The 24,823-nt window shown below is 41.8% G+C and overlaps 1 protein-coding gene across 3 annotated transcripts in view; it reads right to left on the bottom strand.

Moving 5' to 3' along the window:
* The window catches only part of dst (dystonin), a 91,537-nt gene extending 67,868 nt beyond the window's left edge, over positions 1 to 23,669 (bottom strand). For 2 of the 3 annotated variants that reach the window (XM_084021835.1, XM_084021836.1), the window contains exons 1-4: positions 16,492 to 16,660; positions 5,600 to 5,661; positions 3,790 to 3,879; positions 408 to 485 (exon numbers count right to left, since the gene is read on the bottom strand). In XM_084021835.1, coding sequence (XP_083877961.1) covers positions 408 to 485; positions 3,790 to 3,879; positions 5,600 to 5,661; positions 16,492 to 16,579 — 318 coding nt within the window. In that variant the 5' untranslated portion in view covers positions 16,580 to 16,660. Of the gene's footprint in view, positions 1 to 407; positions 486 to 1,679; positions 1,788 to 3,789; positions 3,880 to 5,599; positions 5,662 to 16,491; positions 16,661 to 17,702; positions 17,917 to 21,775; positions 21,965 to 23,142; positions 23,175 to 23,471 lie in introns of those variants that run through there. The other variant, XM_084021834.1, reaches the window with a different exon arrangement.
* Positions 23,670 to 24,823: the final 1,154 nt, after the last annotated feature.

Here is a 24,823-nt window from a genome sequence, read left to right as displayed (position 1 = left end):
ACTCGCATTCACAGTTCGGTTAAACGTGGTGCCTTCGCTTGCATGTATCTGCCTTGGTGGTTAGGAGGGAACACATCTCTCACAATATGATGCAACTCCCTGGACACGCTTGTATCAGAGGCACGCACGAACTGATGCATTTATGCGTGCTAACCTTTTATATCATTTGCTTCCTGGATCAAAGTGTGAAAATTCCTAATCTATTATGTGGACTTTCAGTAAGAGACTGTTCTGAATCCATAAGGGAGCTGTAAAGGCATGATGCATGCTGATATATCATGTCTGATGGATGGGATTCATACTGCAGACTGATTTCCAGTCTCTTAGGTGTATTTTTGTCTCAAATTTATTCAGATCCAAAGTGTAAGAGAACGAGAGTTTAACACAGCTCCTGGATTGATACCCACCTGCCGCCTCTTTAAATAATCCAGTGCTATTTGTACATTCTGGAGTCTGTGGAAGCGCATCCTCCCTCTCTCCCGAGGCTGTGGGCATAAAGAGGGAAGAGGGGCCTTATATGGTAATCAGGTTCATCTCAATATCAAAACACACATTTAAAAAAAAAAATATTAGTGACATGGTGGACACAGGACATGCTTCCAGGTTCTTACCAACTGATCTGGTGAGGTAAAGATCAAAAACATACACACACACACAAAATAAATAAAAACTCTACCCACAACAAGAGTAGCCATTTCTGCAGACCCACTCCAAAATCTGTGCATGTACAGAACATTTTCCAGCATTTGCATCTATATTTGCTCTTAACATGTGAAGACAAACCAAGTAACCCTGCTAGTCGACACCCATAAAACACAGTAACACATTTGGTTCTCTGTGCTGTGGACACCAAACACTAAATTTAAAAAATAAACGCAGAATTGTTCAAGCGAGTATCCAATGGTATGTGTCAAATGCACGTGGACAGTCAGGGGCCGAGCCATGAGGTAATGAGATGGAAAATGCGTTGATGCCAGGATGCAGCAGCAGCAGCAGCAGCAGCAGAAGACGACGTGTGCTGCATTCAGCTGTATTTCTAAGTTGATAAAAGCTGAGACAAAGAATCCGGCTCATGTCAATATCAAAGCAATAATAAACCCGTCGCCCAGAGCTTTCATTCAGTGGATCTCATTACGCTTACGAAGAGCCCACGAGGCTTCTAAATACTCGAAAGCTGCAGATGAAAAATGTCCTGATGCTCGCAAAAGTTTGTGGCGCTTTGATTGCATGGCTCAATGATGGGCAAAGCCAGTGAGACGGATGTAAAGACCCAAGCTTCATGAGCAATTCCCTTTACAATTCACTGCACCAGCGTACGGCTTTTGCAAGGTCAGCGTGCCAAATTAATGGTTGATGCATGTTCAAAAAGACCATTTTGGCATGCAGACGCCTGGGTCTTTAGATCACATTTCTCTGCATCATCGGTATCACCTGGTCGTGTAGGAATCTTAACATTATTTTCTGATCAAAATTTGTGACATTATGAAACAAAGTGGCATAGAAATCACAGATTTAGCTAAAGTGGGAAAGGGGAAACAAGAACTACAATATCAGCTAAAGCAATCATGTAAGACAAAAATCATACAGTAGGATTTTTTTTTTCTACACTCCTGTTAACGGGCCACAGCACAACTCTTGATTTAGTTGGTTAAAAAGGGGGGGTGGAGGGGGCAAGCCACACGTACCCCCTTATCATCATCATCCACCGTGTCTCCATGCTGCTCAACTGCACATGCTTCTGTCCCACTCACCAACCGCAATGTCTTCAGAAAATCACGCTCCCTTGGCTTATCACCGAAAAGGCAACACATGGGGGAAGAAAAAGGAAGACATGGACACACATGGCGGCCAAAAAGGAAGTTAAGACAATGGACAGAAACCAATCAAAGAGTGGAGAACAGAAGAGGAGGGAAAGTCGGAGGGGGAAACAGGATGTAAACAGAAAATAAGATAGCTCATAGAGGATGAAAGTTAGTCACAGTGGAGAGGGAGGAACTGCTGGGGCTCCTTGCACAGGAATACATGCAGTTTGAATACAGTAAAGGACACCATAGCATGATAAGAGTATGGAGCCCAGACTGGATAAACACACTTCAATATAGGATGAAATAAAGACATGTTAAGAGAGAACTCAAATAATACTGCAAATAGCCTGCTGGATAACATGCAGCACCTAAGTAGCCACGGTCTCAGTCCACACACTGTGCAGCTCTATGTGCTCTATGTGATGGATTAGACACATAAAGGCACTGAATTTAAGACCTTATGATTTCTCATGAACAAAGCTGAAACAGGTCTCATTCTGCTAGAACAAGGCCAAAAAATAAAGAATAATGTGCTTTGGACGTTTACTAACAATATTAACTTTCCCCAAATTAAGTAACTCAATTAAACCTGATAATTTTGCATTACATTTTGCAAGAAATGGACCATCAAAGAGCTATTATTCCTGTGTTTTATTATCACATAAATATTGACTTTCCATGTTAAAATACAATTAGAATATTGTATAAGTAGTACCATTTTCACAATGCTCATTTTAACCTCTTTCATTGAATAACTGCTGCAAAGTAATTTATTTGGCACCTGGATTCAATTTCATGGAAGCAGTTAATTTTTGGCATCATTGGGCATGAATAATAACCTTCCAGCATATTGTAATTGAAGTGTTCCGAGAGAAAACTAGACTTCTACTAGACTATCTCGTCTTGGCTCTGTTTGCATGCGTAAGTAGCCCATGACAGCAAACTATTCAGATATGCATTCACGTGCCTTCAGATGATGAAAAGCCTGATTTAATGGCAGACAATCCTGCAGAAAAAGCTGCTTTTCAAATCCAAAATTAACCCAAAATAAGAAGACAGACTTATTAAGAAGAGAGTCTGACAATATCAGTGAAGCGTTTCAGAGATATAGAGGAAATGTAGCTTATATTCTAGCCTTTTGCTATTTACAATATTCATTTACAACAGTTTCAATAAGATGTGACCTGAATTTTATGCCCAGAGGTGCAGCAATGTTTGTCTCCTGAGGGTCAAGAGTTCAAACAGCTCATAACCAGCAGAGAACCTACAGGAGTTTTGCATACAGCAGTTTGAATAACTGCGCATTTAACTGTGGTAAAAAAAAAAGCTTCTGATGTCATTAACCATATATTGCCAAGCTATAATGTTATGGTTAGCACTTGCTTGGGGGTCCAAACAAAGGATGAAGGTAGCCTTTGGCAGTTAGTGCGTTAAAAAGGCCAGTTAGCAAGTTAAACTTTGTTAATGACCGATTATCGGCTCAAGTAACTCGCCAGGAAATCCAGAGGGCAACAAGAGAGCTAGTTTTCCCCATTAATCTCTTTTCCTTGCTTACATTTGTTTGACTGAAAGACAACAACCTTTCGTGGGTAATCGCCCTACTTAATATCCCACACAAGCATGGGGATATTTGAGCACTACCACTGTGGCACACAGTGCCCCATCCATCCGAAGAAATCTTGGCTTACTGTACCACGCTAATTCATTTTACATCTAGCAGCACAACACAACTAATCCCAATGATGGACAGATCAGTCAGTTTCATGATATCATGGTTTTGGGGGAAACAAGGTCAGGAGGGGAAAGCAGGGAAGAGGAATATGTTTTAATGGTGTCTGACCAGTAAGAAAATGGTCAATCTGAATGTTTTGTGATTTCATGAGAATGATCTCAAAGACAATACTATCACGAAACATGTCCACATAAACCAAAACCTGACAACACGGAGCATGAAAATGAAGACAACAGAAAAATGTCCACTCACCAATGTGTCTCCAGACAAAACCTCCAGCAGTGAGATCAGGTTATGTCCATCTCGTAAGTCTTCATACAGGTCATTTATATGCTTTCGTACCTACAGACATGAGGGTGGAAGCAAAATGTGAGCATATAATTCACACAACTAGAAATATAGCTATATTTGTAATCAAAATTGGTGTTGTTTCAAATCTCTAAGCAGTTTGCTGTTATTGAACGATATTAATCTCAATTTCTAAAGAAGAAATCTTTGAGGATTAAACCAGGAATATCTTTCATTCACCTGGCGTAACTATAACTCTTTGTGCTCTCTCTTTGATGTTGCTTTATTATGTCACTAAATCCACCGTGTGTTCAGTTTAAACCTGTTTAACACATTTTACAACACGCGGGTGTATTTTTTTCCTCACAGTCCCCTTGAAACTGAAATGAACCTATCCTAAAGCACACAGGACATCATTGTGACACCTTATCTAAGCACTGGAGCGAGGTGCTTAACAACTCGGGTCCGAGGCCTTCCAGCAGGCCCGTCTCTCCTTCCTGTCCTAAATACCGCGCCTCTGAAATCACCCCGCTGCCCGCTGACCTGCTTTCACACAGGGCTTTCAGCACTGTAATCCCAGATAGCAGCCACAGCTGTGGAGCCAAAATAGACTTGCACCCTTATGTTATTGGGTCAACAGAGCAGATCCCCCCCCTGCTATTACTCAGCACCTCTGATTTCTCGTGGATGGAAACGGATTTTACAGTTAAGCTAAAGAGGTCTGAAATCTGGCTGTAAAACATGACATAAAATGCAAATATTCACATTAAACCATAAATGTGTGGTGCACAGCATGTCGTTTTTATACACGTTTCTGTTTCTCTCTGCACCGTCACGGCATGTGTCATGTTTTATTGCTGTGTTGCATTTGCAAGAATGGACTTGCTGAAAACTCTCCATGCTGAGTCAGCTTAAAAACAACTGAGCTTGCATTTGTCGCTCATTTGGTCACTGATTTTTGGCTATGACTTCTATTTATACTTCCTATCTATTCCAGTTATTGTTTCTGTTGATATTTATATAGCAAGTCACTGGCTTCCTGACAGACATCCATATTAACAGGACCTTTGGCATCAAATAATGCATCTATATCAGTATCGCTGAGCAGCTTACACTATTTATCGACTTTTTAGGCATCTCAATAATAGTGGAATAAATGAATGAATTCCCTTAATTTATATATATATATATATATATATATATATATATATATATATATATATATTTATATAACCCATAACTAGATATTAACATAAACAATAACAGAAATGCAGGCGTGTTTTAGTGATAACAGTGATTAATGTGTCTATAAAGTTTGACATCTTGCATGACTTCCAGGTAGTGATTCATTTTAACAAAGGCACATTAGATGACACTTGCCCATACTTGTCTGTCTGCTAAAGTGTTTCATTCAATTACACACGCACACGCGCACACACACAAATCAGATTCCTGCCAGCAACAGACAACCTGTTGCTGCAACAGGGCAACAGCACATGTCAGGCGAAATTACTTTCAGCCAGCTTTGACAACATCTGGGGAGGAATGTCAGCGTGTTGGGACGAACAGGGAGAGTGTAATTGTTTTTACTGCCGACACTTCTCTAATGGATTCTTTACGTTTGAGGGGAAATGGTTTGCTGATTGTTGGAATTTTAACTATTTAGGGTTCGCCTCTGTATCAGTGAATAGTTTCCAAAGGAACCAGATGAACGAGATACAGTTTTCACAAACAGATATTGGATATTTGACAGAAAACGGGAAACTGTTCTTACCTTCAGCAGATGCTGGTTTATCCATTTTGTAAATGTCTTCTTCTGCACTCTGTCTCTTTCATCTGAAGAAGAGAGAAAAAAGGAAAATGCATCAAATTATTATTTCCCCTACATTGCAAAGCAACGACCATATTAGTGTTTAGTCAACAATTCAAATCTAAGAAGATTAGACAAGCCTTAAGTCTGCTTTGTATACACCGATTATGTTGCCTGCTTTGTTTTGTGGTGGTAATTGAGAAAAATGAGGAAACAGCAACTTTCCTCGCATACAGTGGTTCAGTTTGGCAGCTTCATGTTTTGCTTCCTGCTGCACGGATTCAATGCAAAGCTATTTTTGGATTCATAGCTTCAGTGAAAGTGATGTAGAAAGAAAAGGACAAACGAAGACCACAAGTCTCAGTGGCTTAAAGGAAGTATGTCATTTCCTTTAAATGACATCACTCTCTCCTGCACGCTCTTGACCGCATTCTGTTTTGATGTTTCCCATCACCATAGCAACCAGGCTTTCTGCAGCTGGAGACATATGGGAAACCAGCAAATGGAGACAATTAAAAAAAAGAAAGGGAAACTAAAATCAGTACCTTTCTAGTGGCAGTAGTATAATTAAGAAAAAGTAAAGCTACACTTGTGGTTTTGCGTAACAGCTTGTATTTGTCGTTGCTGTATTCCTCCTTAAGGCCGGCCTCTGTCCGGTGTGAGAGCAGAGCAGGACTCAGGCCAGTCGCCACAGCTGTGACTCATTCCACTGCTCAGTCTGCTTTACACAACTCTGAATCGTCCTCAGTGAACTCACAAAAACACACATGTACAATCAATGACACGGTCAGAAGGAACTGCTGGCTATAGGTCACATTTCCTCCACTAACACTGGAAGATCAGCATCTCCCTCAAACACTGACCACATCATGAACAACACAGATAATCCTCCCTTTGATACGCCTCAGTCACAAAAGGTGTTTTCTCAATGATATCTTACATGTAGTAATGAGCAAGCTTAGACATGACTGCCGTTTCAAGGAAACGACACGAAACAGCAGTGAGATAAATACTGACCCATGCAGCACATAAGAGTAACCAGGTGAGCTCTGTGCTCCCTCTCGGCCTGAAGCAGGTACTTCATCTTCTGCGGTGGCTCCTGAGGGCCGTCCAGAGGACCGTGGTTCGCGTAGACGGATGCCATGCGGATAAGCGAGTGAGGAAGCAGCAACAGTCTCCTGCCTACCAGCCTCTAGGGCAGCCGCGACTCCCTTTCCCATCAAGCATCCAGAACGAGTCCTGTCAGGTTTTCCACGGCTGCTCGCTATTTTCAGTTTCTACCCAGTTTGGTGTTTATCTAGCAGCAGCGCTCCAAAACCACAGAAAGAAATCGGCGCCTCTTATAAAAAAAAAAGAGGGGAAAAAAAAGAAGGAAAACTCCTTGTTGTGTTTTCGGATGGTTCCAACTTACGAAGGGAGGATACAGCCAGTTTATTAAAGCTGCCATTCAAAAGCAATGTACCGCCATTTGTGATGACAGCGTGCATCAAATGCCTTGAGCAATGTGTGCAACTACAGACCTTAATCATCAAGGGTGCTAAAGTTTCCTAATAATCATCTCTCTATTGTGCAGCTGCCAAGACTCACCACAAAGTTTTCTTTAGCAGAAGCAACTGAGAAAACATCCATGAAGACGATCATCGCCCTTCATACGGCACGAAAAATAGCTAAGAAAGGGACAAGCACCCTTTCTTATTATACTGAGCGTATAGGAAATCAAAGTGCTCCTGTCCTAAGATGAGGGACTTCAGTGAAGCAAAAAAAGAATGAAGGTCACAGGCAACATGTCATAATAAAGATATGCACATACTGTTGTAATAAAGCCTGAAATCCAGGATAAAGGCTAACTGAAGCGCCCTGTGACAGTTCTATCTGCAGATTCTTACATTTAGTTCATCTAAAAATAGTCGTGTGTAAAAGCTGCTGAGAATTAGAAAGTGGGTTTGGTCTGATGATGATTATGTATGAAGGTCTACACACTTAGATTAAGGCCTGGCATGAAGCCAAACATCAGATCAAAGGAAGCCAGCATCAGCCTATCACATCGTAGTCTGACAGAGACATTTATCAAAAAATTATAATAAAAAGAAGGAAAGAAATAGAATGACTGCTGTGTCATGATGCATCTGCCCCTCCACATCTGAATCAGAGGAATAGAGTAATGCTGCCTGCAGTCGGACATTCATTTGGTCCGTGATGCCCATATCTAAGCTCTACACTGCATAATTAATATACATTAGTGGAGGGTTCCAGGAAACGTTCCAGCTCAAAGGATCGGACGGGAGCTGAAAGAGGGCGTCATCAACCAGCTATCAGACGTGGTCAGCAAGTAGGGAGCAGGTTTGAATATGATGAGAGACAAGTTATTTCTGTACCTTTGCTTCCCAGAAAAAGAGGGTGTGTTTAACAGTATGGTGCCCTCTTGAGGATCTTATCAGAATAAAAAAAAAAAGTGAGAATGAGCCCAAAACTCATTGGACTTAAAAACAGTCTTATATAAACAGTAGCAAAGATGAATAAAGATCAGATATCTGATTAAACAAATCAGCTATAACTATATATAATAACAGTATAATAATAGAATACCCGCGACCCTGAATACAGGATAAGTGGTAGACAATGGATGGATGGATGGATGGATAATAGAATAACAATGACGTCAGGTCAAATATCATCTCATTCTTCTGATGCTGCACAATTTTTTAAGTTAAATCAGTCTCTTTCCCTTATGACATAATAAATGATGTGATGATATTTGTACTATTTACCCATTTTACACCAGTTTTTCTTGGCAAAATAAAATGCAGTTTATTACTAAGGTAAGTCACGCAAACATGTTATTTATTTCAGAAGAGCTGCAGCTGTATACTATGTCATCATTTGTTTGTTTTGTTTGTTGCATATGCCTCACAGAAGGCACGTCTCACACAGCCACACCAACTGACTCATTCGGTTTCACCGGCGAGCCAAAAACACATCGCTGTGAAGCAAATTCTTTCAGTTAACTGCAGGTTTAACACAAAACACATGACTGCTAACACATAACAGAGAGGAATAAATAAATAAAAAAACAGCCTTTATTATAACTTAATACGCAAGTGTGGAATTTGAGGTCTAGTTTAAATTAAAGCAAGAAGTCTGGAGCAAAGAAGATTTTTTCAGACAATTGAAGACAACTAAAGCCACGTTTTACTGAGAATACTTCACAATATTGCTTTAAGTATTTAGGAATCACGCTGTCTCGTGGTGTTCTCACTTTTCACATTGTCCAACAGACTTTTGGTTTAGAAAATGTGTTAACCAACAGCTTGTGCCCTCTGACTTTAATGGGTTGATGTTTGAAGGATCATGAGAGCCTGACTAACCACTTCTCTCTCATATTACATCTGAACGCCTTGACATTTTGAAACTCGGGCTGTGGAGAAGAAAACAGTCGGTGAAGCCTCCTGAAGAAGTGAAGTCTCACACCATAGCAAGATAAACTGGTTGTAGTTAAGTAGTAATTAAGTGTCACTATTCAGTCTCCGGTCATTATTTGCAGCTTAATTATTTGCACTTAAAGGCATTGCTTCTGTTAACAATGACAGCAATCAACACGAAAAATGATGACATGGCAGTTTTGTATCAAAGCAAAGGTTTTGTGGCCCGTGTGCACTCCGTCGACAGTCCGAGGCCGGAGCTAGCCGACAGTCCACCACAGCATTCAAACGGAGAGCAGAGACACTTATTTGTAGACCTCAGCAAAGCACATGTGCGTGGCTATAAATAGCTCCAACCCTAAACCATGCTGCCCTGCAACTGCAGCCCACGTGTTCGCTGCCACCTCGACTTCCACCATACTTACACACAACAACTATAAGACTGATTAAATCAATGCTTGTGGATTTGGATTAGAACCGTTTTTACCTATTTGTGGATACGTTATAAGTCTGTTTCCAAGTCTTATTTTGGGTTTGTGAATGTGATTTATAAACCCCAAAGGGAATGTTTATAAGTGAGAACTTTGATTTTACAATACTCAAAAAAATCAAGATGTGTGTTTAGCTGCCAAACTGCTTCCAATAACACACAACAAGATTTCTAGAACAGCGATCAACACCATCATGGCTACTTTTCTGAAGAATTGTTGAACAGGGCAGGGATAAAATGATTGTTTTTCCTGAGAAAGCCTGGCACAGGGGGTCGGACGGTAAAACCTTTGGCATCTTGTTACGTCAGGCTGCCTAAAATATCCACACATTCTGAGCAGAGCTGAGTCAAAAAGTCCTAGCAATCAAAATCCAGCCGGTGTAATCCTCTTGACCCCCTGGAATCAAAACAGACATAAAGGCTAAACAGAAAAGGCGAACGACCTTCCCGTCCACGACAAGGACTCGCCAATCACTCTTGCACAACGGCTTTCACATGTCTTGTGTCACAACTAGCATGTGTACCTGAGCTTTGTTTTGAGCACAAGGCCGCCCGTTGCATAGCAGTGAAATACAAGTACATCATCTAAGTCAACACGTTAGCACCTTGATGGAAATTGCACAGAATGACAGGGCATGAATCACTGCAACACAGTATTGTCTGATCCTGCTCGGAACAGGAAATAGAAAAAGCCGTCCAAATTAAAAATCACACAAAACGCTTCATCGGGATGAACAACATAGAAAACACATTGTTAACTCCGCCCGTACTTGTGAAAAATGCTCGAAGAAATCGATTTACTGGAGTGGGTTTTGATTACATCTCTGCTGTGTCACATGCCCGCTTCATTTAGAACACAATTGTAAAAAAAAAAAGAAAGAAAGAAAAAGGCAGCATCTCAGTGAAGCTAAATGCTAACACCAGCATGCTAACCTGCTCAAAGTGACAATGCTAAGATGATCAGCAGGTGTAAAAATACCGCTAACGTGCGAAAACGATGGTTGCAACTTCCAGCAACCTCAGATGTTATCATCTCAAACCCTTCATCCTCATTTGTAATGCACAGTAATGCACAGAGGCCCACCGGAATGATGACTCAGCAACAATACGGCTACCTTTTTTCTCCATTTTCCTTTTAACAGGCATGTTGTAAACGTGCTTTTCCGGCGGGTAAACAACAATGCAAGCCCAACGATAAGGGGGAGGTACTCGCAGGTGCATTTTTATCATTCTTGGTAGGCGAGAATACTAGAGTCAGTCTTCTCAGAAGGGCTGGGCAGCATCTGAAATATGTGACTGGAACAGTTCAGTAAACTGCCGTGAAAGCAGCCCTTCCACTTCCAGTCAGTCTTTCAGTCTACAGACCTCAGACAAAGAAGAAACAGTGTCTGATCATCTGTGCAGGGATGATTATTATCTACATTGAAGAGGGACGGTATCAATCAAGGTTTCTTCTTAACCAATAATTCTACAGTTATCTGCAACATTAAGTTCCACGTTTTATATGAAGACATTTGTAAAGAAATATTGTATCGCCCTTGATGTAAGGCAAATGGAGGATGAAGGTGAAGCTGGCAAAGTGCCCTCATATATGAGCTATCACCCCAAAGGCACTTAGGAAAGTCAAGGAGAGGAAAGGAGGAAGCAATAATGACAGCTAATGGGACACACACACACACACACACACACACACTCCAAATCAAGCCTGCATATGTGCAACAGACAAGACTGCAACATACAAGTATTTGTGCATGAGGCAATCTGGTTTTCCTCCCCAGACTCTCCCTGTGAGACTTAAAGGTAAAACTGTGTAAAATGCTACATTTAAATGATAAAACGGATTTCTGTTTGGGAAAAAAAGAAGAAGTAATGATCGCTGAACTGCTGGTGGATTTAGATTGAGTGATGGTGAAGGCCATAAAAATATATTTGACACCATTTCCTTACTCATCAAACCATTCAGTGACTCCTCTCGCCCTGTATGAAAGCATTTGCAATCATATTGTTTCTCTTTTTTGATTCCGTCACCCGCCTGTATCGCCACACTCTCTTTTTCCGGGTCACGCTTGATATCAGACAATTCACAGAGGCGTAGCAACGGTTTCAAAATGGTAGGCCTTTCTAATCGACATAAAAACAGACAGAACGAATCACTCCCTGGCCGACTATGAAACGGTGGAGAAATCCACTTCCGACTGCCAGGGTGGGATCGTTTCCCAGCATCTGCTGCATTCTGGAGAAGGCTTGTGCTGCCGGGGCGAGAGAGGAGAGGCTACAGAGCAGTGAGTCAGGGCTGGGACAGAGACACGCGATGATCTCATGCAAGAGGAGCTGAGCTAAGCTGTGGAATGAGGTTCAGCTCATGCTGGTTTCCCATCGCCATGACAGCAACATTTAGAAATACAACAGTGGGCAGGCGTCAAGCTCAGACAGATATAACACAACTGCATGGGACAAGGATTCAAGTTATAGTTCATATAACACGGGAAGACTAGTAGTCAAATGTATTCCAGACTATGCGTGTACATTTTTAAATGATAAATGTGAGACTAATATATGATTAAAGACTTAAAACAGACATATTTCTGCAGCTAAAGACTAATGGAGCAGGAAAAGAAAATCTGAGAGGTCTGCTGGTTTGGATTACGCTGCCCATTTTAAATGAAGCCTATTGATTTGATAAACGAAGAGCTTGGTCACAAGATCAATATTATGTTTTTAGCTAAAGTACATACAGTATATACTGTACTGTGTATTTACTGTGGATGGATTTAATTTTTAACATCTTATTTCCCACCTTGTCAGGCTGATGGACAACAACCAGCAAAAACAACCAGATTCTACATTTCCGATATAAACTGAGATAAAAACATCTACTGTGGGTGAAACCTGTAAAATGAAACCGCAAAGCAGCTGCTAGATGCGATTGTGAAATCACGGCGCACCGGTTTGGGCTGGCGTTGGACACTGATCCGGAAAATCTAATGCACTTAATTAGCTATTAGCACTTAGCACTCAGGATTCTGGCTGCTGTAGCTGCGAATCAACCCCTGATAACCTGATAGCCTGGTGACTACTATCTAAATCATGTTTCCTGAACCTGATCTAATGTTAGTTTTCATAGGTTAGTTCCAATTTTCCAACTATCAAACACATACAGTATATCCTGGTATGAAAATAAAAAATAGAAATCCCACTTACTATAAATAAGAATTGATCTGATCTGAACTGATCTAACGTTTCAACCTAGGAAGCATGTTCCTGTTGTTTCTTAATGTGGGTCAGAATGCTAATGTGGGCCGAGTGAGGCGGGTAGATTCCACTTTTCAAAGTGGCGCTCCTTGACGTTTGAATGAAAAGCCAACCGTCAACCTGACACATGAACACGTCTGTGGAACTTGGACGCTGCTCCCCTTCTAACAAAGTGTCTTTTGTATGGTAGCAGACAGTCTCCATAGAGGCAGCGTGCTGTGTGTGTGTGGGCCACTGGGCCATTTGAATGTGATGAGTGGGCTGTCGACATAGAGCAGAGGGGCTGGGCTGGGCTCGGCCCAGGAGGATGGACAAAGGCAGTGACTGTGCAAAAAAAAAAAAACACACAACGCTCTCTCACTCGTCGCTGCAGGGTTTGCAAGATAATATGAGTGTTAATTGATTTTGATAATCAAATGATTCCTTAATGTATCGACAGAAATCCTTCTGGTGATGAGGGAGTAAAGCGTAATGCAGAGAACGATGATTCACCGACGGACCACACCCTCCTACACAACACACAGTTTCTAGAGCCAGCATCCTAAAGACTGGCTCTGCCCTGGATGTGACTGCCTGTCACCGAATATGTGATTCTCATTTAAGATATGAAAATCAGTTAATAGGTTCTGTATGTCTATGGGACAATTCAAATACTGAGAAAGACTTAACTTCTATCATAATACAAAAAAACATGCTTTATGAATATTTTATGAAACAGATTTTAAGGATTGTTAGTGATCACATGGGCTACAGTGTATTTCCTCATTGTCTTTTTTGAAGACCAGAAGAGAAATTTGTATTCCACCATCATTTTCTATTCAAAACATCTGTGCATGAGCACACAAAAGCAAAGTCAAAAACGCTGAAAATAAAACGTTTGAATCTGGCTATGATTTGCATGGCTCTCCGTAAGGGTTCAGTTATACTGTACTTTCAGTCTGATGAAACTATTTAACACCATATGGCATCTTAAAAAAAACGAAATGAACTGCAAGAAGAGCCGACTGAACCACCAAATGTCTAATCCATTAAATCTGTCCTGATGTCAGAGGATGATCAAGTGCTGGGAAAGTGTGTGCGGCCCCTTCACGCCGACGGCCTGCCGAGCCGGCTCAGCAGGAACAGTGTGATCCCACACAGTCGCTGCCCACTGCCCCCAGCTATTGTACGTACGCGTCGAAGAAAACCGTGCATTTAACTCACTCCTCGCGTTTACAGTCCTTTGTAAAGCCTGCATTGAATTTCAGCCCGACCCACCGTAAATCCTCTGTTATGTGTACTATTAACTAATGCCTAATTAGCGTGGCATTCTTTCTCACGGCCAGAGCAGTGAGAACGACGTGCACGCTCGCGGTCGGTGGGGATTGTTGTGCTTAGTCACCAAAACCAGAACGGAACGCCAAAGAGCATTTTCTCTGATAAGATAAGATAAGATAATCCTTTATTAGTCTCGCAGGGTTACAGCAGCAGAGAGGATAGTGTAAATAACAAAGCAGAGCAAAATACAATAAAAAAAATCCTGATCCTGACACGCTTCCATTCATTTCACCAAAGTTCACCAAAGGTCACACCGGTGGTGAAGCAGTGCACGGTGTAACTGGCCTGAACATCGTTTTCCTGCGGTTGTTATCTTTTCCCTGAAACTGAGAGCTGACGCCCTGTTCTCAGGATGACTCTGGAATTAAACCAGACAAGCTCCCACATAAGGCACGGATAATAACAATTAGTTCAAATCCACTAGCCTAACTTTCCACGGTTTAGATTTGATAAGACCATTCTGTTGTCCCCCTTGCTGTCTGCAGGTTTGTTTGGTTGTGTTTGTTTTGGTGACTGTGTATGAATCTGTTATGAAAATGTCTCCCGGCGTCACATGGACAGATGCTTGGGGCTCTGGGTGATGAAAACAAAACTAAAGCAACCATAAAAACAGTGATTTTTCCTAGAACTTAGTCAGCACCCTATAAAATATATCTCAGTGGTGGAGAAGCAAACAAACAAATGTGTTTATGGAAACAATAAATACAGTTCGAAGCCATTTTCATGACGATGAAGACACATTTACATTGAGAACTACATTTTTATGGAAAGAAATATCTTAGTTATAAACTCACTTCTTACAGTGGTGAATGTGCAGTAAACTTAGATCTAACTAAAGCTTTCCTCTTGTATAAATGTAATCTAAGTTTTACAAATATGAATGTGTTTATGATGATCTCACTCATCCCTCGCCAGCATTCTTACAAGCAGCCCACAACTAGCAAATACATTATGCATTAGTGCTCCTCTGTCCTCGACAGACCTCTAGTAAATAAGCATTGATAACTTTGTTCTGCTTCAACAGTCAAAGCTGGAATGTGGAGGTTTTTTTTCCACCCTGAAAAGACGGATGGAAACAAAGCTGCTGGAAACAAGGTGGCAGGGGAGTTTGCTCGACGTAATGATTAGCCCACCAACTGATCTCAAGTTTCTACCAAGATCACTCAACAGTCACAGATTGATGTGAGGAATAATATGAGAAACCAAAGAAAATGACACAAAGTGCAGCTAGTTTTAAATGTGACTACAAGATGAAATTATCAGTAGCATTTTTTTTGTAAGCTTCCATAAATAAAAATGTAAATTTGTTGGTAAAATTATCAGATAAAAAATGAATAAAAAGCCTTACCATTCTTTGAAAAATTCATTGTTCATGCAACAAACTGCAGGGATTGTGATATTCCCCTAAATCAGCATAGAACATAAAAACTGATCTCAGAATAGTCGTCTTGGATAGAAGCTCATTGTGAGTCACCGCTCCTCTGCCTGAAGACGGCAGCTACAGATTCCTAATGATGCTCCATCATATGATCCCATCAGGGTCCATTCGGGGCGGTTAAGCCTTATGCCACAGCTGACTGGCCCTGCTGGCTACAATGCTCAACAGCTGACACTGAGAACACACCAGCATTCAGCACAATAGTGCAACCAGTGTGTGCGATTTGTTGTTGTAATTTTGCTTTTTCTTTTGTGGCGAGGACACACAAGGGTTAAAAAGCGCTGCTGTCAGTTTGAATTCAGCTCCAGCAGACCTCCACGGGCCGGGCCTCCAGAGTGCATGTGCAGGGTTTGTCAGCGAGCTCTATGGCTGTCAAAGAGACAGCACAGACCCCTTATATGTGATGGGATTGCTCTAATTAATGAGATACATGGACTACATGAAGTGACATGGGCTACTGACACAAGCTACTGACACAAGCTACTGACACAAGCTAACGCCTCACCCTGCTATGTCATTGTCCTGTCTGCCTTGAGACACCAGCTGAGCAATACTCAGTCAACAATATCCCCCTTTAACATACAAAGATCTTTCATTATTGTTGTCTGTTTCAACCTGCAAACACTGAAGTCATCTCACTGACCCTCCAAATGTTCAGTTCAATATTTCCATACAACAACTTAACAAGAGAAATAATCCTCGAAAGAATGAACTGAGATCATAAGTCATAATAAAGCCTCGGTCTTATTAAAATGCAGTCTAATTGTGATGTCATGCAGGAAATATTCCCACTTTTTCCACCGCGGGGATAAAGACACCAAGACCAGCCAGTCACCAGAGAGCGAGGGGGCAGGCTGACATTTATTCAACTGTCAGGCAGCAATCAGGCAATTTCCAGCGTCCCGAAGCCGAAACCAGATGCAATCAGCATTGATCCTACCTTTGTATTTTTCCAAAACATCCTCATACGCTTGGAGGTAATCCTGTTCGCCCGAGAAACCAGCAGCCTGCGGCGCGTACTGAGCCATAACCCGGGCTCCACAAACTGGACATTCACCGGTGGCGGACAGGGGGGACGGCGTGTGTGTGTGTGTGGATGTGTGTGTGCATGTGTGTGTGTGTGTGCATGTGTATGTGTATGTGCAGAGGACTCAAGAGTGATCGGCGCTGTTGTTGCACTGAAGGAAACGCCCTACATCCCTCCCTTGTCTGCGCTCTGTCCAATAGGCGACACTTCCTCTCCGGACTCCACAGACTGATAGGGAGGACTGCCGGACGTGCTGCGCTGCAAAAAATGTCGGGATCAAAAAGTCCACGCAGCCAGTACTGAGTTTTAAATGTAATTTCAATGTTTTTAAAAAGGAATCTCGTTTTCTCAACACGAGAGACTTAATCTCCCCCAGTGTGTCCCAAATGTGCAGGATTTGGGATCAGTAGGTAAAATAAGATGTCGAAACCAGAGTGAATGAGTTGTTCATTTTTTACAGTGTAGACGCTTTTGCTCGTCAGGCTCGTGACTCGGACAGCGAGCCTTTCCCTTTGCTGTCCACCTGCCAAAGACTTCACACTGGGAAACTTTGCTGCTGTTTAGAATGATGGTGTTCAGTGTGTTTGCTGTCAGTAGCCAGCAAGTGTGGTGTCTATATCTGACACGTGATCAGCTGTCTGACGGGGATTTTTTTTATGACGACATTAAATAATGTCAAAGTATCATTATAAAACGATTACGTGCTTAAAACGTCCTCCATGCATCATCAAATGAGAAACAAACAGGAGTCCGTGTCAGAAGGATTTCAATTATTATTATTTACCAATCTGACTTTTTTTCTGTTGAAATAATTCAGATTTAAAACTATACAAGTGACACAAAATTGGTCTGTTTTAATGGAAATAAAATATAAATCATTGTTGTTTTTCTAAAGCACCGTGTGTATATATATATATATATATAAAGCATCATATCATATCCTGAATAGGAGCAGACCAAAATACCGTCACATGTAGCTTTCCCATATCCAGACCACGTCCCCAAATAAAACGGTGGCTAGACCACCACACTATAGCCTACTCTCGCGCAGACCTTATATATGTTGCTGCTCATTGCTTTCCCCGCGACATCACATTAGCATCCGATAATATGTGTCCACTCACCTGCGATCCTGAGCACGGCTCTCTCCGCCGGATCCAGCACCGACCCTCCCTGGATTTTCCTCTTGGAGCGCTCGTGCCGGGGCAGGTTCCAGGGCAACGTGTCCCCCGGTGCAGGTGATGCCGACCCAGATTTAACACTGTAATCATCCTCGTCCGAGATATCCGCCGAGGAAGACATGGAGCAGTGAAGGGATGGGTTCCCCGAACTGGAGCTCTGCGAGACAAAAGAAGACGGAGGAGGGGGGTGAAGAAAAAAAAAAGAACAATGCTTTTCTTAAATTCTCACACACAGACAACATCAACAAGAACGTTTACTTCTCACCATCGCGGGTCAAAGTGCGTAACGCGAGCGTGGGTGTGAGGACCACACCAGCTCGCAATGACCCATAACAATAAAACGATTGAGCCAAATAAAGGCAATGTGATATCAATAGTATCTGGCTCCCCCGCCAGGCCACCAATAAGACTTACCACTGTATACATGGCGAGCGCTCAGCTGGAAGGAAGAAGGGGGAAAAAATAGCAATCCTATTTGCGCGTTATTAGCTTCCACCACCCTTCAGCCACACATTTTTTTTGTGCGTCGATATTCCAACGGGGTGCGCCACGCCCTTTGAGAGACGCTCCGGCCCACGAGCTGGTCCCCTATCTACGCATTAAAGGATGCGAGGTGATGTCAGATCTCCGGAGGGCTGAGCGGACGGTGAGCTGTGTGCTGTCGAGGCAGAGCTGGACCGCGATGGGAGAGAGAGCAGACTGCATGCGTCTCCGCGTCATAGCCGACAACGACAGCGACGGCGGGGTTAGAGCGCCATCCCCGCACAAAAGGTGCTGGCTGGCTATACACAGACGTCAAACACGGGGGGTAAGGAGAGGACAAGGGGGGACACCTCGGTGTGTCACGGCAAGGGTCGCACAACAGACGCACATTAGAGGATGCATCACTATCTACACTGTAGACTGGGAGGATGCAGCCTTGTGGTAATTAGCTCACATGTTATAATTACCTGAGAGGATGGAGAGGACCGTGGGAGCACACAGAAAAGGTTTAAGTAGGTTTAACTGGGTTTACATCTAAACCAATTTAACCAAAATCGAATTAAAAATAAATCTCGCACCATTAAATGCATTAGTGTGGAGATTTTCTCGAATGTGTTATTCTTCCTTGGATCTTTGCACTTTTAATTATGACTGTTGAGTTGCAGCACGTTTCTTTAGAAACGCATAAATGACTTTCTGTTGCAACGTCCTGCTGCACCCTGACACGCCTGAGATTGAGTAACAGAGCTGACAGGTGAACACCTAATGGTGAAGGAGAGGGTGGGGCACAAAATACCTGTATAATTACAGTAATTTGCAGCTTGCTTAATGATGAAGCAGCATTTAAGGGGGAAACGCAACCTAACACAGACTGCTGTCAGTTCAGGAGTTCACGATTCATTTCTGAACATCAAGAAAGGAATCCGCAGCGAGGATTGTGTTCTTGATGGTGTTAAAAAGGTAAACTTGGAGCTGCAGCACCTGGAGTGTAAAATGTGGAGGACAAACTTGAAAGCATCTGACAGGATTTCAAGCAGGGGGAAAAAGAAAAGCATCTCTATTTTAAGCGGCAGCAGTAGAGTGAGAATCTGTTCGCGGTGAGCTGATAAAAGCAACACGCTGTTAATATTAGCAGCCTTTTCATCGTTGCCTGGCTTTTCACTAGGATAAGAGTCAATGCAGAAAAGGCAGCTTAGTGTTGCAATTTTTATCAGCTTTGTGCTTATTCATAAATCCTCCCACTAAAAGGAAAAAAGAACTACATGATTTGAGGAAAGTTAAAGCTGGCTATTATGAAATAATGATTAGCTGGGCTGTTGTGGGAATAAATATAGGAAGTATTGGCTATATGTCCTCCCAAATCAGTTTTTCCACTATATTTATGGAGCAAACTGAACAGGGATAAAAATAGCTCCCATCACTTCACACAAGACTTCTCCAATATTCTTTGTTCGGGGCTGTCATTAATAAAACATGGACACAAGGATGTAACTATCACCTATAAGACTGTCTTTGTCAGAAACCTTTGAAAATATAATGCTTACATCAGTGAAAAGAATGTATTGATCAAGCCCAGACAGGATATTTCAAAATGACTCTTTGCTAAATGTGCAGTTCTAAAAGTCACAATCGATATAAAAACAGGACTGCAGCTGTTTGACCTGCTGTGAGGAAGTTAGTATCATTCTGGTTAAACGCACAAACGATGGTTTCACCAAGATAAGGGATCCATTCTGGATTATTCATGTTGCACAGTTTAGTGTCGGCTACACATGCTAATATATCATGAATGATGCAATGATGCACTAGTTTATGAAGGACTGTTAAATATTAAACTTGCAGCACATCTTTGAGCTGCTCCGATTCCATAAATCTTCAAATTGCTATCATTGTGGGGATCCAAGTATGAAACCCATCTACCTTTTGTATTATTAGCATGATTAATATTTGCCAAACAAAGGATTGGTAACATTGCCAGTTGAAGTATTTCACCTGAACAAAAAAAAAAATGCAATTTTAAACATGAGGTGGATTTTGTTTGATCTGAGATAACAATATATTTGATTTAGAGGCATCAGAAGCATAACTCATATACCTTGATATGTGTGATTTTGAGCCTGTTATCTACAGAATTGCAACACAATAATGGAAGCAGTGTTGCAACATCGTCACACAGATCAATAAGCTCCTCTGAACACAGTTCAAACATCATTGATGTCAAGTTGTACTAAATTAGAATTTCATACAGCAGGAACCGCGACAGCCCTTTGCATTAGGGATTAAATGTGTGTCAGATATGAAATATTCCAGATAAGTGACGTTCAAATGCAGCGACAGACTTGGTGATGTTGTTCTCTTCTCTGGAACAAGACAAAGATATTCTCAGATTAGAGCAGCAGTACATAAAGGAAGCCCAACAAACCAAATAAAATGTGTTCTTATGGGAACATAAGGCATAACCACATGCCTTATGTTCCCATAAGTACTCTCAGAGGCTTTGTGTTTCTTCAGCTCTATGTTCCTGTAGTCACATGTTGCCTTCCAGGAAGAAGTGGATCAATATGTGGGTCAGATGTGAGACCGACCCTTTCCTCGCCTTACTTTTGAACCGCACTATCTGGAACTGGGAACAGTATTGATGGACGGTGAGCACAGCCTTGTTTGGAAACAGTCATTCACAGGGTAACATAAATATCCACACGAGGATACATATTATGTTTCCATGCCAACACAGTGAATTGTTAACAGACTTAGAACGGGTTAGGTAGAAAGCTATCAGATATTTTTGTGTACTCCCTGATGATTCATGGGTTTTGAACGAGTTAAAGAGGACCAATTATGCTTTATCTGCGATGCAAACGGAAATGTCCTTTGTATGGACTTCCAAAGGAAGAGCACTTGAAGGACAAAATAAATAACAACTCCTATTATCTGGTTATAAAGGCCATGCAATTCCTGACAAATATTTGTCCAATCACAACAGAATGGGCCAGCTGACCAATCAGAGCAGATGGGGCTTTTTGGGAGGGAGGGGCAGGGGCTCAAACAGTGTTTCATGGAGAGGATGAGCTGCTGCAGCAGCCAGATGGGGAAAATGTAGGGGTTTTTTTTAGCATTAAAACATGTAAACATTTAATGTGCTGTTCATATAAGATAATTATCACATCTAAGGCTGCAACACATTTAGATTACTAAAACTAGCACCAAAAAGATGACCTATTAAATAAATATTCAATTGAACAACCAGATCCACATTTTCAGCTATTGGAAGGACTAAAATGCTTTTTTTAAAGCCATATTTGTCATCTTCTGACCCATAATGCACACATGGAAACAACACAATAAGAAAAAATAAATATTTCATAGGCCCTATATGTACATCTCTTGTTTACACCCTGTAGACAAACACTTGCCCTGCGTCCTCGAGCAAGCTGCAGAATCAGGTTCAAAGGCTCACGGATGTCCCTGTGGAGGGGAGCAAGCACAACACAGCATCAGTATGAATCATGGGGACAGTTCAGAGGGGTACCTACAGGCCTGCGTGTGGGGGTGACTTGTACAGACTGGTAAAACTCCGGCAGGACTCTCTTCTTCACTTTGCGTTTCCTTAGAGTCGACGAGGAATCGGGTTCGCTCTCTGGAATCTCGACCAGATTGGGCTTTTCCTCCGTCACTCGAGCATGTATGCTCCTTCTTGCGTGCCGTGGACTGTGCCTGAAGCCCTGGCAAACATGAGCAGACGTCAAGCTCGCAACAGATTATACTTTCACCAAGAGGTAGCAAGACAAATTAAAGGCTCTCATCATAAAGTGTGATTATTCTCAGGTTTTTTAAGCTAGTGAGGCACCGTTGTGGTATATGACCTAGATTTCAGGGTTAGACGTGAAAGAGAAAGATGATTCAGCAACTTTCACCACAGAGAGAGAATGAAAGGGAAACAGTTCAATCTTTACAGTTTTTATCTTTTGTTTTCTTCAGTGGACCCTCAGTTTTTCTGTTTATTGTTTGACCAAATATGTTTGAAGGATGATCAGGGAGATGTTAAGGTTCAGCAACTGTCCTGCTGTTGTGCCCTTGAACACGATACTGGATCCCTACCAGCTATAGTCCTGAGCCAGTAGGGTTTCAGTGTCCCGTGGTTCAATAACACAACCTGCAAAGGAAGCAAGCTTTTGAAGCTTTTGCTTTGGAAACTTCAAAACCAGAGTTAATCACATGCTAAAATGTTTGTTTATAGTATTAGGCCTACATATAAATGTATATATGTCTATATAGCACTTTATAGATAAGAGAGATGGGACAGAACTTTTTAGTTTTAGTTTGAATTAAATTACAAAGAAATCCTTTCAGCATGAAGATACTGAAACACAGGAATTATGTCTACTAAGGCAGCTTTTGCATTAAAAACTAACATTTATTTCTAGGGTGGTCATTTTAAGTGGTTTTCACAGTTACATTTCTGTCGTTTTATTTTGAAATTAAGATGCGTAAAACGGAAACGGGGCGACTGAAGCTCCGTTGACGCATTTAGGCATCAAAACAGATTAAATACGCATCATTAAGAGTGGCTTTCTCTCGGCTCACTTAAACATTAGTTTTAATCTGAGCGTTTCCGAGAATACACTGTACAGTCTCAACCCTGCTGTAAGAACGAAACTGCAATATCACCCACATTATTTATTGATAACACATGCGCATTGCGCACATCATGGTCCTTAAAATAGTCACGCAGTTGTGTAAAAGTCCAAAAGAACCAGGCTTTTGGGCTGAAGCAAGCATACGTGTTATTCTCGATAATAAAGCACAGCTGGGATACACGAGGCTTCCACGCATTAAAACGGCTGATGTCTCCTACAGCTGTTAGAGATGAGAGGACCATAATTAAAAAAGTTCATCCTACCTCTGATCGGAAATGGTGCGTTCGGAGGCCCACTACAAGACAGATAACAGATGTTAGAATATATATACATTTTATCATGTAACATTTATCATAAAGTAGCCTTTATGTCAACTACAGGCATGTATCTAACAATTCAAGATATTGAGGCTAGGCTACAAACACCCCATCCTCACTTATTAACGCCTATGAGAATGCGTGTTCCCTTAATCTCACACCGCACAGGAGATGGATACTTGCTAGAAAAGAACATATGAACACATCCAGAACATGCGGCGTTAACATGAGCTGTCAGGATGAGGAGATGCGGCCGGCCGGCCTGCGCTACTCACCGCGGCTCTTGGTGCGTCCGGAGAGCACTGATTTTATTGGATGTTTCCCATTACGGAGCCTGCGATGCCAGCAGCAGAAGAACAAGATTGTCGCTATGGTCCCGAGCAAAAGCAACAGCAGCAGCAGCACACATTGAATGCTGTACGGCCGTAACAGCACCAAAAACGCCGCAGCGATCATCGTAAAGGCGAGAGATGCGGGACCGGATCCGCGGCTCCGGGCTCAGACAGCAGGCTCCTCTCCTGCCGCTGAGAGCTCAAGATGAGAATAAAGACACCGACGGACACGCGTGAAGCATCGCAGAGGAAACCGCGTGAAGCGCACAGGTTCAAAGTGGACAGCCCAGACTATTGATAGCATTATTGTGAGGTACAATGCATGACTCAGCAGAGACGCGAGTCTTATTTATTTATTTCAACCAGGGGGGCAGGGATAGTCAGCAGATTCAGCTGAGCATCGCAGTAATCTGCTGCAGAGTCGGCCGCCCCAAAAGGATAATGCTGTCATATTAATGACAATAGTATAACTAATTCACACATATGTCTGAAATGCTCAATAGGGTTAACAGGGCACATCTCTGTGTTTGATCCATCCCACTTAATTATTGATGTTACAACGTGTCTGTCTGATACCGTTTATTTTAAGCAGACCTATATTCTGCCATAAAGGCTTAGTGAAATGTACCGCACTAACAGGTCCTGGAATGAGGCTGGTGCTTTTTGAACAGACCCGTTCAGGATTAGGGGGTAAAATAGGAACCCTCTCTAATCATAATCCAACATGGGTTATGTAATTTTTGGATGAACTGATATCATTCAGAGCTTCTTTTTTTTTCTCCCCCCTCTTCTTTTCTTCAACAGATGAAAAACTCAACAAAGTGTGATGGGGGGGAAAAGCAGTTTTATTAGAGACAAATCCAGACAATGACATGATGGTATGTCAACATGTGTTCACATAATATGCATCAATGGGATGATATGAACATTTCACATCACGATTACTCTGCAAAAAATGTCCCGATAATCATCAAATGTGCTTAAAATGGCACTAAAACATACTGGCATCACTTTTCATTAGGTTATGAAACAAATATTTTATTTTATTGCATCACAGATGAGATTGAGGCCATTTCTAAACATCATCATTAGTGAAAAACAATCAAATAATCTTACATAAGACAATCATGAATCATATGATATCAATCAATTATATTCTAAATTTGTAAAATCAGGCTCTTTTTTCACTTCTCTAACATGATAGTGAGCTGGACATCTTTTTCAAATCACTCGTGACAATATTTTGGATTATGGAAATTGCGCATGATCAATTATTTTGTGTTTTTTATCCCGAT

Source organism: Eutrigla gurnardus (genome assembly GCF_963514095.1).
Source record: "Eutrigla gurnardus genome assembly, chromosome: 11".
In the NCBI taxonomy this organism is placed as follows: Eukaryota; Metazoa; Chordata; class Actinopteri; order Perciformes; family Triglidae; genus Eutrigla; species Eutrigla gurnardus.
This window is presented reverse-complemented; position numbering and strand designations above follow the sequence as displayed.